Source organism: Crassostrea angulata, chromosome 10 (genome assembly GCF_025612915.1).
Source record: "Crassostrea angulata isolate pt1a10 chromosome 10, ASM2561291v2, whole genome shotgun sequence".
NCBI lineage: Eukaryota > Metazoa > Mollusca > Bivalvia > Ostreida > Ostreidae > Magallana > Magallana angulata.
In genome coordinates this window covers 46,610,623-46,626,251 of record NC_069120.1, presented here as the reverse complement: position 1 = coordinate 46,626,251, position 15,629 = coordinate 46,610,623, and the positions used below count along the sequence as shown (strand labels likewise).

Sequence of the window (15,629 nt, the reverse complement as noted above, 5' to 3'; positions counted from 1 at the left end):
AAAATCAACTTTAAAGTTGGAAATTCCAATATTAAAGTTGGAAATTCCAACTTTAAAGTTGGAAATTCCAAGATTAAAGATGGAAAAATCAACTTTAAAGTTGGAAAAACCAACTTTAAAGATGGAAAAATCAACTTTAAAGTTGGAAATTCCAAGATTAAAGTTGGAAATTCCAACTTTAAAGTTGGAATTTTAAAAAATAAAAATATATATAGAGTGGCACTAATACGCTTCCGTAATTACATGATTAATATAATGATTAAACTTTTCATTTACAAACAAGTGGGTTTTTTATTCGTAAATACAATGCTTTACATGGCATATTTTGACTTTAAAAAAAGATTTTTGTTTGAATTGACAACTGATACATTTTCAAATTGAGTATTTTGACTATTTTCTCTATCCCTGCCAAGTTTTAAAAAAAATTGTTATTTTGCTAATCAAAAGATGAAACATAAACAAACATAAATTAAAACAGATATTTTGGGGCGTTAATTCAAAAGAAAAGGTTTGCCTTTGACCTTTGAAATAAAAAATAGAAAAACATTAACGCATTTAAAATAAAATTTGCAATTTGTATTGAATTTTTCTGATTTCCATCTGAGTTGTATTATTTCCATCATTTAAATTTATACTGTATAATTTTCCATTTGTATGGTACAATTTCCATATGTATTGAATAATATATATTTATACTGTTTAATGGTCTATATATAAATTCTTCATTTTTATTGAATATTTCTTTAGTTTTGTATATTTTTTTCTCGTGTTTCATATAATTCTCTAACAAAACGACAACAAACATTACATTGGTTTCAAAAAAATGTATTAGCTAATTATTGAATGATTCTCAAATCAAGATGCAAGTTAAGAAGCCAGTTTTCTTTTCATTAACAGCAACATGGAAACGAATTTTGTCTTTTTTGATATGGCAAAAATAAGAAATTGTGACAAAAATCTGACACACATTTTACGATATTTATCATTAAAGCAACCTTTTGTAAATGTAAGGCGAGTGATCTTTGGTTGTTTCTCTTGTAGAGATTAGTTATAGATTTTTTTACATTGGATATTGAAGTGAATTAACCAAATTAATGAATAACATGTAAATCAAAAAAGAAAAGTTCAGATCTTAACTCCAATGTTGATGATTATTTTAAAAAAGGTATGATAATGTTGCAGTCAGAATCGTATAAAAGTAAATCAAGAAATTCCTGTCGCATCTGAACGTTCTAAAGCATATTATAAGCACTTCGTATCTTCGTATTTGAATTTTTTCCGGGTATTCGGTGAAATAGCTGCTAAATTTGAATCTAAATAGTGTAAATATATGCTTGAAGATCATCATATTTGATGAATCAATCAATTTTATTAAACTAAAAGCAAAAATAGAATTTTATTGCATAAGCACCGTATGTAAATATTTTCTGTACATCAAAACAAATCTTTAAAGATTAAATCAATGTTCTATGATCATAAAATTCCATATTATACTACATCAACTTGAAGTTACTGAGTATCTGAACTAGATTCACATAAGAAAAGTGTATTGAAGGAGTATTTGTTCTCAGAATTAAGTTCTGACGTCATTTGTAACGTCAAAGTTGACATCATCATATGATACAGATGATAATCGACTCCCACTTTCTACTGGAGAATCCCATATTTTGTCGTGCTGTTCTGCCTCATAAGCGGCATTACTGCATCCTGAATTTCCGTTCGGTAGACTGGCATACTCATGGTTTTCCTCAACTTTACCGGGACATTCGTATGGGTTGACTCCTGTATCTGCGGTCCTTTCGATGACGTCATTTCCAGATGATGCTTGCAACGATCTTCGGTTAAATTCCTGATACACATCTCTTCTCTCTGAACCCATGTCAAGGTACATTTTTGTGCTGCCCGATCCCATTTTCAGATACATTTCCTTGTTTTCAAGACCCATGTTGAGGACATTGATTTCCTCAACTTCTTTTGCTTCGTCGTATCTGAACTCATCGGTTAAGACCGGACATTGAATTGCGTCAAGATACATGTTCCGATCTTGTGCTGAGGCTCTTTTCTCGTTTTCTGCGTTGTTTTCGGTTTCCTTGGCCTGATCAATGTAGTAATAGATAGTCTCGGAATCGGGCAGGTCGCTGTAATAATTTGACGGTTTTGTTGTTTCTTGTTGTTTATTTTTACTATCTTTCCTTTTGATAACACGTCCATCTCTGCAAAAATAAAGGTATTTTGGCTTCATGAAAATGGATAACTACTAGTAATCATGCACGTTTTTAGAAAATTTCTTTCCACTTCATATTTTATGGAACATTTCATATATTAAATAATGAATTATTCTGTATAAAACCATAAATTACCTCCTAGATATCCACAGAAAGAGAATGATAACAGTTATAATTAGGCACAACACTCCCACAACAGCTACTAGAACATATATGAGTACATCTGGGGAGTCCTCCTCTACAACTAAAAGCAGAAGAGAGGAAATGAGTCAAATAGTCACAAATTTATAAGCATGTTCAGCAGAGTAGGATTAAATGGACATAGATTTTTTGCGAGCGCTCGTGAGCGCCCAATCTGATGAAAAATATGCCTTCTGTAAATTTTTTTTCTAATTGATCAACAAAATGTACAATTTTCGAACCTTGTGAGTGCGTGACGTCAGGAGAACTTGTTGGTGATGTTATATTGACCTCATCATATGGAGTGCTCACCACATCTAATAAAAGGAACGATGGCACCATTAATAAAGAGTGACAGTCGTTCTTGAGAACACGATTGTCAGGAGTCTAATAATTATTTTTTTTTACTATATTGATCATAATGTGCCTTTATTGTGTCTGCAATCTTGATTGGGTCGAGAGGAGGATCTTAAAAAAATGGGGGAATAGGATGGAGCAAATGCTCCTTTGGTTAAGTCGTAAAATACAATTTATTTTTTTCCAATTAAAAATATTTCATAAAATATTTCATAATGTTATAATATAAGTTTACAAAAGGACAGTTTCTATTATATTTAGTTTTAAATATTTTAACCAAATGTTAAAAAAAAAATAAACCAAACATTTTGGTGGCATTGTACACACAATCTAAAAAGCCTAGTTCTACGTCTACCTTATATCTGGTTTTCTAACCACTGAACCATTTCAGTCACAACAAAGGGTGTCTTCCCACTTAGCCAACATTTTGAAAAATACAGGTAGATCTGTGTTGGCTAAGTGGGAATGTGCTGCAGATTGAGAACAAAAGAATTTAATTACAGGTATGCTATAGTCTGTTTTCACATAAAAAGGGAGGACAAAATGTGTTACCTTCAGAAGAATAAATATGATTGTGTCCCAGTATATTTTTTTTATTGAAGTAATTCAAAATAAAATGTTATTTTTGTTAATTTTGGAGCATCTATGGACTTGTATTATTTTTCAAAAACGTTAAATTGTTGATATACAAAATGACATTTTTAAAGGATAGTGGGTCATCTCTCCATTTTTTTTTTGTTTCTTGAAAATCGGTTTCATTTCCAGTAAACCTTATTTAGACTATGACAAAAATATGGAGCTCAGACCAACTATATAAAAGAAAATGCATTGAAAGTCTAAAAAACGACATTATATGGAGGTTTTGAAAGGCTTATGTAGTATAAATCAACATATTCCTTGTACTAACCATATCTAAGGGTTACAAATCGATGTTATGTTAAATATACATTTTTTTTAAATAATTTTAAAAAGAAATGATCAGATTTGTTGATATTTTCATTTTGCAGTATCTTATCTATCCTCATATAGGCATTTTACACGCCTTATTCGCCCATCTTCTTTTAGACAAAAACACTTACGGTTCGGTAAGGCTGATCATCACTAAAATAATTCAGTCTTAAAGGATTGTAGATTTATGTGTAAAAGCCAATTTAAAGTGTTTATAAATTGGTACCTTATGGTTATAATTGATCTGTGGAAAAAATTCTGATAAGGAAATACAAGATTTATTTCTTAAAAGCACCTGTTTGTTTGTTTGTCGTTGAAGGTTGTTTGGAAATAGATGATAAGGGCGATAATATTCCATCTGTATCTGTCTCGTTTGAGGTCATGCCTTCCTGGGTCACACTCTCAGAGTTCTCCATACTGGTTGACGTCACGTCCTGCAATGAAGACGAGGCCGAAGATTCTTCTGATGAGTCCAGTGTAGTTGTGCTGTATGTTTTCTTCTCTGGAAAAGAAAGGAAATAAATGTAGAAATATTTCTGTTAATTTCAGTAACACAAATTGCAATGTTATTTATGTATAAATATACAGAGAGCAAAATATTTCGTTAATTTATCAATGAATGTTAGTAACAAAATTTTGTTCTGCGGAACTCTCTTTAAAACCAGGGATGATGCGGTTGCTTTTACATGTAAACTCATTCTTTAAACCAACTATATTGAATTTCCATTTTTTTTAAACTAACCTTTTGCATTTGATTTACATGTACATGTTTTACAATACCTGCTGTGCGATTTTATTTAAAAAAAAAACCACCAAACCTGCTGTTGTGTTAGAGTAAGCTTGAAATATTGCAGAAAACATGTCAGATCGATCAATTTATTTTATAGCAGAGGGAAAATAACCATGAAGTCAAGTAAGCATCCATATGCACGCAATAAAGCAAGTTATCAATAGATCAATTTATCTACCGAAACAGTAAGCAATGGGGCAGGAATCCGTCTGTCTCAGGAAGTAGACCCGGTAACTGCCACAGTTTTTGACTTTGATAGTCCAAAACAGAGAGCAGCATCCCTGTGTACTGGACATACATGCATTCCGCTGTACCTCACCGTCAGCAACCGTCGGGACGGTGCCTGGAAATAGAGGGACTTTGTCAGAGCAGTTTATGAAGTGAATTATTAAAATAAAAAAACAACATTTGGAACATGCTATACTTATTACCAGGAACGAATAGTGTTAGTTGCAGCACTGAAGCTATATTGGGAATTCGTTCCGTCAACCCTATTTCCCGTACTTGACAGAAGAGCTACTGTGCAGTTCTGCAGCGAGTACAGATTTCGTTTTGACGATTTTGTCCACTTTTTCTCTCAATTTTCAATCACTTAATCACTGTATTTTATTTTTTTTAATCATCCACGTTCATTCAGTATACTAGCATTGCAATAATTATGTACATAACTGTATTCTCACCTAGCATCCAGACAGGGTACTGTGTGTTACATTGGAAGGGACTGGGACAGGAGGTCGGGATATCGGCGCCGTCGTCCACCCTGTACCACCCCTCTGATATAAATCTGTCACATAGGCCGTTCCCAGACATCGAAACAGACGGACACCGGCTCTCCTGGTTCCCGAGGACAACATTGTTTGTACACGGATCAAACCCTAAAAAAAATTGCATTAAAACTTTTTAGATCATAAATAGAAGATCATGCATCTACGTTCGAAAACAAGAGCATGCATCTGTTCGTTTTAAACGTTCGAACCAAAGAAATATATTAATAATCTATCTAATTGCCTTGTAATTTTGGAAATTCTGATTTAATGAATGGGTGTAAATCTTGAAAAATAACGTTACCAGATATATATACTTCCTTTTAACTCAAGCTTTAGGTCGCATACAGAATATCTATCGTCGAAGATAGGGAAAGAATCTATTAGACCAGATCTTGTAACAAGGGCACCAGGTTTTTATAGCATGGCCAGTCAAACTTCTTTGTTTATGTTTTGTTTTGTTTGTTGTTTTGTTTGGTTTACTTTTGTCTTAAATTGATTTTGTTTTGTTGGTTTTTTTTAGGGAGGTTTGATGTTGGCGATGGTAGTGGTAGTAGAATTAGTAATGGAAATGTGGAATGAAGTAGGATACACAATCTAAAATGCTTTGATCAATCAAAGATAACGCATAATTTCCGGTTTTACAACAGCACAATCGATATTGCAATAAGAGCATTTTTAAGCAATGACATTTTCATAATATGTACTTAAGGTAACTGATAAAAGCAGAATAAATTCTTCCGTGACTTGTTATTTTGTACTGTTTTAAATAATAACAAGTCCAGTACTTTATATCATGTACATATGTGTCCATTTAAACCCTTGATGAGGATTTTCATTCCCTAGATCCCCATCCACCGTATACCAAAACAAAATCGAAGCAAAGAAACCTAAACCTCACACATGAAGATATCAGAGCGCTAAAATTTTCTTTATTGGATTTAATTCAATCTAAACATTAGTAACAAAAGAAAATTATTCATATCTTCTTAAGGAGTCGAATGATCGCAACAAGAACAGAATTTATATAGATCCACAGAATTATAGATGTATCATATCCACAGGCATCTGATGCGACCCTCAATGTACATTGTAGCTACAATGTACCTAATGATACATCTATATTATGTATCATTTTGTGATATTAAGTAGGGGGTAAGGGTATATATTTATTATAAGACAAATTCATAACGTCAGGTGCCTGTAATTATATCTTTAGTTTAAGAACAACGTCAACTCTGTCTTCGGTAACTGACTCACTGTGGTTGAATTTAATTTAAATGAAAATGAGCGATCCAAAAATTTGTAATTATCCGTTGCACGTGAATAGCATAGAAATGCGCATATATAGAGTCCTCTGGCTGTTTATAATGATTGATTTTAATTCATCAAAAAAATTACTAAATAATATTACGAATAGTAAAATTTTTTTTTAACTTTATGCATGTACTGTGTACGTTTTACAATGTATCAATTAATAGAAGCCGTCTACCAAACTATATCTTAGATTCGTTTTTATTTTTCAGGATAAATATGCCACATTTAAAATTGAAAACACACATAAATGATTTTTATGAAACCATTACGTTTGAAATAGCAATATACCGTCAAGAGAGATAATTTCAACGTCAACATGATTTCCCCAACGGCAACTTAATTGTATAATTTATACACCACTAACGAGTCCAAGATAAATGTGTACGTGTATGTATATGTACATGTATATTCTTTATGAATATACGAACACCAAGTTTAGTTTAAGAACTATTTCATTAAAAATAATTTAAATTAATTGTAATTGAATATGGATTGAACAGCAGGCAGCACCAGGTTTACACAACTGCAAAAAGCCACCGATGTCAGCTGGTTTTGTACTATCTACTTTATATAATTGAATACTAGTAGTTAAACAATACCATGTCCCTCCAAAGTTTATTTTTAATACAGGCTCATTTTTTTAACAACTAAAATAGAATTTAGCTCTACCAATGAAATTATGCACGGTTAGAAACAATTTCAAAATCGGTTTATTAAACATTATAATTTCTTTTTTCTTCTTGATCAAGTCTTAAAAATGTAAAAAAAAATACCTTTGACCGATGATTGTTTAAAGACAACGATGAGAGATAAAAGAATTCCTACTGTTAAATAAACAATTTCAATATCGGTTTATTAAACATTTTAATTTCTTTTTTCTTGATCAAGACTGAAAAATCAAAAATGAATTAAAAACAATGAAATACCTTTGACCGTTGATTGCCCAAAGACAATAATGAGAGATAAAAGAATTCCTACTGTTTCCTCCATTCTCTACAGCTAACGGGAAAACCTAATGGAAAACACGGCCAGGGCGAAACTTCCTTGTACAAAAGTTCAAGCTATACAAAGTATTGTACACCCGCCATTTAAATCTCTAAAACGAGATTAAATTGGTCCTCGCCATTCAAAGTAAACTAATATTTAAACTTTAAAAATAATCACATGAATTTCCATGATTCAGAGACGTGTTTTGCCTGTATAAATTAATATGGTAATATTGAGAACGCCAAATCCAGTGATTTGGAACAATGGTTGATTATAATTGTATGCTAATGATTCTGTGAAAATGACGCAGGTTCCCTATTATAAATACAAAACACATTTAAAGAATCTTATGCAATAAACACTATACTTAAGTTTTCACATCATTGAGTAAAAGCAAGAACGTCTTTCCAAAGAGATTTCTGTTAAATATTGTATTTTCAATTTTCTAAATATTCTTAGTCTTTTAAGGTACCTCACTTCACCTACACTTATACTTTTTAAGACACCACGTCACAAGATGGCGATTTCAATAATTTGTTAAACTGTTTATATATCGTTCAATTGTGTTGTATATCGTCGTAGCTCAGTGGATAAAGTATTGGGCTTGTGAACCGCAGATCATGAGTCCGAATCCGCCTGGAGCTTTTGTTCATGTTAACAGAATTAAATTTTTGAAAACGTAATTTTTCATCCAAAATTGCACATTTTTTTGCCTATTAGACTTAAATACTTCTTCTTCATTATGATATCTTTCATAATCAAGTAATTTTCTGCTGATTTGAGAAAATATTTAACGGTTAAGTGAGCCATGCACCTTAAATATGTGAACAATAAAAACACAGCTAAAAGTAGTAGTTCATGTGTAAGATTGCAATAAAAAACCGAATTAAGAGAAAAATGAAAAAAAACATGTATAGATATTGCAAAGTTGTGATCAAATCAAATAAAATTCACACATAATACATCGACTTGTTTATTTCATTTCATGGAATATTAATTCATAAATAAAGCACTTCTCACTGAGAATAATTTGCTGATCAGTCAAATATTATATAAAGATCTACATTACTTGGTAACAAAATATAATCCATCAAAACACCCTTTTTTTTCTTTGACTGATTATGGGGACGACATGATCAACTTGGCCCATCAAGTGAAAAATCAGGATGTCAACATTCTTCCTCACGTACCCTTATACACACAGACCACGTATTTCCATCCACTCTTTTTGTATTGTTAAAACATACTTTTTACACATTTTCAATTTTTTCAGCAATATCCAACTAGGGTAGTCTAAAAAAATCAATCATTTTTGAAGCAGTATAGATATATGTCTTTCAAATATCACCAACTGGCGTGTGTATTCATGTGCACTTGTATTCCTGCTATCAAATTACATAAGGACCCTTTACAAGCTATTTCTCAACAACTTCAGCCATTCCCCTACATCAACAATATATTCAACATTTACACATCTAAAATTTGGTTAACCATGTTAACCAAAATGGTTCACATGAATGCAACGTTTTTTTTTTCATTTTCTCCATATAATTTGACAGGATATGCTAATACATATGTACTTTGAAAATGTCAACAAATGATTTAAATGCAAGACATTAAAACACCTATAAAAATGCCCTGTTTGCATCTGTGAACAAAATGCAATCTAAAGTTAATCCTGTCATATAACAATCTAGTATTCAGCAATGTTCTATGGAAGGGAAGATATCAAGATCAGCATTATGCATTTGTCACTCTCTATCTTCTCTGAGCAATGAATGTTTCATTTTGGTAACATGCTGTTAAACATACTAAAACAGGACTAAAATACTGCCATATTGGACAAGAAACTTATAATAAAAGGTACTTTCACAAAAATTAAGGATTAAAAAGTATGGTTTAAATCTATTGTATGCTTTTCTAACTACTTAATTAGAAACTAAAATAGTTTAAATACCATTACAAACAACATTTAAATTTTTACCCTCTCTCTCATCAATCAGTAATTACAATAGTAAATCAATCAAATTAAAAATAAATATAGTATAACTGGATTATTCTGATTGGTGTTTCTGAGAAATTTTGCAGTAAAAAAAAAGTTTTTTCTTATTTGGAAATAATTCAATAGCCAAATAAAAACTTCTTCTGTTTTTTAATTCATCAATCCAAAAATCACTGACATAAAAAAATGCAAAAAAAAAAAAATGTAACCTATCTTGTCTCTTAGGAAACTAAAACCCAAAAATTTGCACCAACAGAAAAAAACCCTCAGTCACATGGTTATATATCAATTTGTATATCCTACTAAAGATTATTAGAAGTCAGAAATTTCACCCTCTTCGGAGGCGCCGTCTGAAATGTCAGACAAGTAATTGTTGATGGAGGTGTTCACTGGTGACTGACCCTTGTTGTTGGGCTGGGAGGTAGATGGCTTGCTAGAGGACCCCTCAGAGACAGCGGTTTGATGCAGCAGGTTCATCTGGGAGTCGGTGGAACCATCCGAGATTGGACTCAAACAGAGGTTCCCCTCCGAGATCTCCTGAATGATCCCTTCATCTGGAGGGCTTGTGGGGGCGTGTCCACACGCAACTGATGTCTCCCGCCTTGTAGAACTCTCAGGAACTGTAGAGGAGGTCTTCTTCTTGTGTCCTGTTGGGTGCTTTTTATATTTCCCTGATTCAAATGCAGAACTTGAGGTTTTTTCAGCAGTGTCTTGCCTTTCTTGAGCTTCAACAGGTGCTGGTTTAGGCCTCCCTACTGCTATGATATCAAAATCAGAATCGGATGAAATGTATGTTGCTTTATGTTTTTTATGCTTCTTGTGTTTTTTATGTTTCTTTGCCTTTTTAAACTTCTTGCTTCTATGGGAGTATGAATCCTCACTACTGGATCTGTAAGCATACTTCTTGGGACGATCATATTCAGCTTCAATCACCCTACTATATGAACGGCCATAGTCCCAGTCTCGCCTATCATCTACAAGTCTTGGTCTTGACATCCTTGAATAGTATTCGTCTTCATAAGATGGACGACTGCTGGAATAGAATCTACTGTCATAATAATTATAATAATTTGGTTCCGGATGATAACCATGTCTCTCACGGGAACGTGACCTAGATCTGTATCGTTCATATTCTCGGGATTTGTGTTTCTTGTGGCGCTTTTTAGGATGATGGGCATGGCTTCTTTCTCTGGACCTTGAGCGGCTGCTAGATATTTCGTACCTGTGGTGGTGGCGCTCATGCCTGGACCGTGATCTTTTGGACGAGGTTGAATTCCTATCATCATGCTTCAGTCTGTCTTTTTTCCTTTCAGTCTTAGAGGTATGCTGATTGTTTTGTTCTCCTTCCTCATCTGAAGATAAGACAACAGCAGGCCTTGCCTCCCAGGGGTTCTCAATGGATATAAAAATAACATCACTCCCTATAGAGGACTCATCTGAGTCATCACTGTTTTCTATCTTTATGGCTGTTTTACCAGCATTGTTGAACAGTTCTGTCAGCATTGGAGGAAAAATAGGTATTCCACCTTTCTTTTTGGGTGGAGGCAGTGGGTCTTTTTCCTGGGATAGGGTTACAGAGGCCATGTCGGTAGAAAGGACGGGTGGAGTAGTGGGTAAAGGTATCTCCTGTACCCCTCCTGAATCACTTTTGGTGTCCATCCATGATGGTCCAGGTATCGGGGAATCCCATCCAGCAGAAGGAAGGCTTGAAGGATGAGGGGGTGGTTCCTCAAGGAATCTACGAACCCGATCCAGAATTGGTGTGTAGTCAGGGTTACTTGTATTACTAGTTCTCCGCTCGGCTGGCGGTTCTCTCGGTGGTTGACGAGGTTCATCTGGATACGGTTCCTGTGGCAATGGTGGTGGTGTTTGGGAAGGTGGTTGAGGTGGTGAATCCATTTCAGAGAGGTCAATAGGATCATTGCTTGACCCACCCTGATCAATGATAATGACATCATCATTATCCTCCTCCTCTTCTTCTGTGCTTTCTCCAGCTGATATCACCTCAATAGGCTGTGGTTCATACACAATATTCTGGTCATAAGCACTAATGTTGTATGGACTTTTGGCAAAAGTTTCAAACTCATGCATAAATTGTCTAGTGCGCCTACCTAGATAAGGATAAATATGATTGTAAAATTCTTCACTGCTGATTGGATATGTTTTAATCAGCCCAAGAATAAAGTCCATTAAAAACTGCTGACGATTGTTATTGTCATTATTCAGCAGAGCATTTAGTTCTCGGTTTAGCCATGGAACCAGTCTATGCAGTGTGGCTGGATTCCTGGTGAAGAACTCTGGAGTGATGTCCCTTTCCCGCATTCTTTGATCACGAAATTCAAGAGCTCTCAGTCCGTTCATGTACACGTTTCTCCTAAAGTCTGAGGTAGCACTCTCTCGTTGTCTTCTCCAATGGGTCCTCGTGGTTGTTGTTCGAGAAGGTCTCATCAGAGTGTAATCATGTTCAATGTGAGATCTAGCTGCATCTGGAAAGTCCAGCATCAACCTTCTCTCCACAGTCAACGTTGTTCGATACCTGAACCTATGGTGGGGGTTCTCCGCTTGATTGGCACTCTGAATGTCAGCAACACTTATCTGTTCGTACTTCTCATACGATGTGACGTTAAACAAGATACTGGTGTATTTTTGTTTGCATAGGGGACACTCCGGTTTCACTTTAGTCCACTCTTTCAGACAAGTGAAACAGAACTGATGAAAACAGCTGTCTGTGAAGGAAGTGTTGTCTAGTTTACCCAGACAAATTGGACAGCCACCTTCTGGAGAACCTGCATTTGATTTCCGACTACTCTCTCCTTCATTGTCTGCCACATCCTTCTCTTGTCCTGTTGTGGATAGAGTCTTTTCACTGGGCTTTTCAGTGTCTTTACTAGTTTTAATGTGTTCACTGCTTTTCTTTTTATGACATCTGCTGCTTTTCTTTTTCTTTGGTTTTTCTTCTTCCATTGTATCTCTAAGTAGCCTTTCCCTGAAAGAAAACATAAATCCTTATCAATTACATAAAGAAAAAAATATAAAAACATTTTGTGCATAATTTTCCCCTTTCAATTACATGTACATGCACCAACAATGGTACATATGGTACATATTCTCAATAAATTTGGGAAAAATAGTGTAAAATACAAAGAGGTACAAAAAGGGATGCATCTCTATCATTCAACAACATGCATACATCTATCATTAATATCACAGTAATTGGGGTTTTATTTACTGAGTAATAAACAAGCAATAGTTGATGATATTCAGTATAAATGTAACATATTAAAGCTGCTTGGTCCGATTTTATATCAAATTTTATGCACGCTTTTAAACGATGGCTATGCTTGGTATATGTATAATAATAGACATTGCAGTAGTTTTACCCGTCAATTATGCCAAATTTCAATGAAGAAAAATACGTACAAAATTTGCTAACAAAACAAACGACATTAAAAGGTACCGCGTTATTTCGCCTCATGTTGAATTTCACCCCTGACGACGAGACGGGTAATGTTGTATTACGACATTGACATCGCTTTAAATAAAGGTCGAAATGATCAGACAAATTACAAATAAACATGTGTACGTTTCGTTCGCTAATATTTCCAAAGTCTGCTTTCTTTACAATCGATGCATAGCATGCGGGTTGAATAACCCCAATCATTCGGGGGACGAAACCAAGCGGTTTCCTTTTCTAAACATTCCCGTGATGCATTTTGGTTTGTTTTTTCGTTTGCCCAAAGAGAAATTATTTTTATTTACTTTGAATATTTCTAACTTTGAAAGGAAACTGATTCTGCTGGTGTAAATAGGAGAAAGTCCATAACTTTCTAAGATAAATGATTTGTATGGAAAAAATTTTGATACTGTAATTACAAATAAAATCGGACCAAGCAGCTTTAAATATTGCATGCTATTGAGGCTAACATGCAATATTCACAAAATTTTAATACCCTGGTACATGTTAATAACGTGCGTCTAAGTAGCACCGGGTATATAAAATTGTCAACCCATGAAAAACCATCATAAACCTGTTTTGCCTTGATCAACAATGGTTTTCACAAATGTGATAAATCCCAATTTTGCCCTTGCTAGCATGCAAAATTTCTATAAAGTATGTTGACTTTCTGATTTTTCAAAACAGTTATCCAGTGAGCATGAACCTAACATTACCATCACTTTAGATGTCTCCATTTATCTCAAATGTTTAGGATTTTGAATAAAGCAGAAAACGAGGCCAGTCTCAGCATATATGATATTGGACAAAATGGTTGATACAGTATGTGAAAATATTTCTCTTCTACGAATTTAAAAGTACAGGGTTAACATGTACATTGTACATCCACTGTCTTGAGTCATACATGGTTAACAGGTCCAATACAATCTCTTTATTTACATACAGTTCCAATCATACCCAACCTAACACTAGAGTAAACCCCCAATAAACCCCAGGTTTACTTTTGGGGTTTACTCTGGGTCTGCTTTTTTAAAATATGGGTCCACTCGGGGTTTACTTTGAGTTTACTCTGGGTTTAATTTGGGTTTACTCAGGAATTGCTTTTGGGGTCATTTGTATGCACTGAAGTGGGAGGCAGACCCATCTCTTATCTTACCATCTCACTGCCTATTATTTATGCCCCTTGTATATTTCAAATACATATGTAGCGTCTGCTTTCAGGGGTATACTTCTGATCGAGGTTTACTCTCTGTGTCCGCTCTGGGTTTACTTTGGGTTTACTCTGAGTCCTTTAGATGGGGTTTACTTTCTGTACAGGAACCAGGGTCTGATCAGTACTGTATACTGATATTTCAATAATCATAAAAACCTTTGTGCTCAAACTATGTTCATCCAGTGGATGAACGTAGTTTGAGCACAAAGGTTTTTATGATTATCCAGTGGATGAACGTAGTTTGATTATCTGTTTCAAAATGCCCCCTCTACTGCTTAACGTTTTAACACACAATTCAAAGTAGAAAGTCTACAGGGATTTTGCATTGCATCAGCCATGAAATAGCCAAGATGATAACGTTGAAAAATTGTGTGAGGTATTACAAGTAAGTTCCAAATGGAGAAAAGATGTAAACATATCCCATTATAAATCTCTGTAAGAAATTTGTTTTCATTCCTGTGAACTTTTATGAGAGAAAAATGATGATGTGTCAATGAAATTATCTTGTATATTTTCCCTTTTAATAATTTCAACTGTATTTCTTTCACAGGTATGTATATTTTTATTAAAAATCATCAAAATGTGATGCAATAACTTGGGCCAGACAATACATGTAGCTATTAGCTACATGTATTTTGTTGTACATTTTTCTTAAATGTGTAATTTTCTAAGCATGTATAAAAGATTGACCTTTATTGGACCGATAGTTTTCATCTCTGAACTGTTCTGTACACATGCAGTGCATGAAAACAGATTACTCATCAAAGAGACCTAACTCATGCTTGTAATGTTGAAATCATAATTTATAACAAATATTTCAAATTAGTTTTATTAAGCTAATCATTTAATGAACAAAATACAGTACCGGTAGTTTAAAATATGGGAAACAAAATTCATACAAAGTCATATTAATACAACTTATTCCTTTGCTACTTCAAAATTATGAAATAATGATAACAGGAATGAACAGAGCAGTTAAATATTGACGTGTAAATAGGCCGGAGGAAAATAAACAAAATATTGGGTAACAAGTCAGGCCGTTTTTCAAAACTTACCTTGTGATACAAAGCCGATTCCATTGACGTAGATAATATTTCTTTAAGAACCATGGACAAAAGATTTACGTTGTCCTATATTCTGTTTTGTCGAAAGACAAAAATCTTCAAGAAAAACCGGAAGTACTACAGCAATACTTTTGTTAAGTTTTCCTATGATTGCGTTAAGTTTATTTTTTCCTAAAATGTTACTCTAAACAGAAATTCCAAGTTTTTATAAAAAATGCTAGCCTATATAGTATGTCTCTTTTCATGGTGATACAAAAAAAATTCAGCTTGATTTGATAAAAGCAAATGATCCTCGAATCATCTCTTGAACGATATAACTATAAAAATA

The 15,629-nt window shown here is 33.8% G+C and overlaps 1 protein-coding gene across 1 annotated transcript; it reads right to left on the bottom strand.

Moving 5' to 3' along the window:
- Positions 1 to 1,377: 1,377 nt before the first annotated feature.
- On the bottom strand, positions 1,378 to 15,423 carry LOC128166374 (E3 ubiquitin-protein ligase Topors-like). Its single transcript, XM_052831483.1, has 8 exons — positions 15,293 to 15,423; positions 9,903 to 12,556; positions 5,181 to 5,375; positions 4,679 to 4,843; positions 4,006 to 4,212; positions 2,648 to 2,722; positions 2,361 to 2,469; positions 1,378 to 2,213 (listed from the first exon to the last, which is right to left on the bottom strand). Exons 2-8 carry the CDS (start codon positions 12,532 to 12,534, stop codon positions 1,574 to 1,576), a joined length of 4,023 nt encoding a protein of 1,340 aa, XP_052687443.1. The 5' UTR covers positions 12,535 to 12,556; positions 15,293 to 15,423; the 3' UTR covers positions 1,378 to 1,573.
- Positions 15,424 to 15,629: the final 206 nt, after the last annotated feature.

What these genes read in the sequence shown, in the direction of transcription:
- LOC128166374 (XM_052831483.1), bottom strand. Translation starts at nt 12,534, where the DNA reads ATGGAAGAAGAAAAACCAAAGAAAAAGAAAAGCAGCAGATGTCATAAA. An exon ending in TGACGTCACGCACTCACAAG is followed by an intron (nt 2,470 to 2,647) that starts GTTCGAAAATTG and finishes TTCTGCTTTTAG; the next exon opens with TTGTAGAGGAGGACTCCCCA. An exon ending in TTTCTGTGGATATCTAGGAG is followed by an intron (nt 2,214 to 2,360) that starts GTAATTTATGGT and finishes TTATTTTTGCAG; the next exon opens with AGATGGACGTGTTATCAAAA.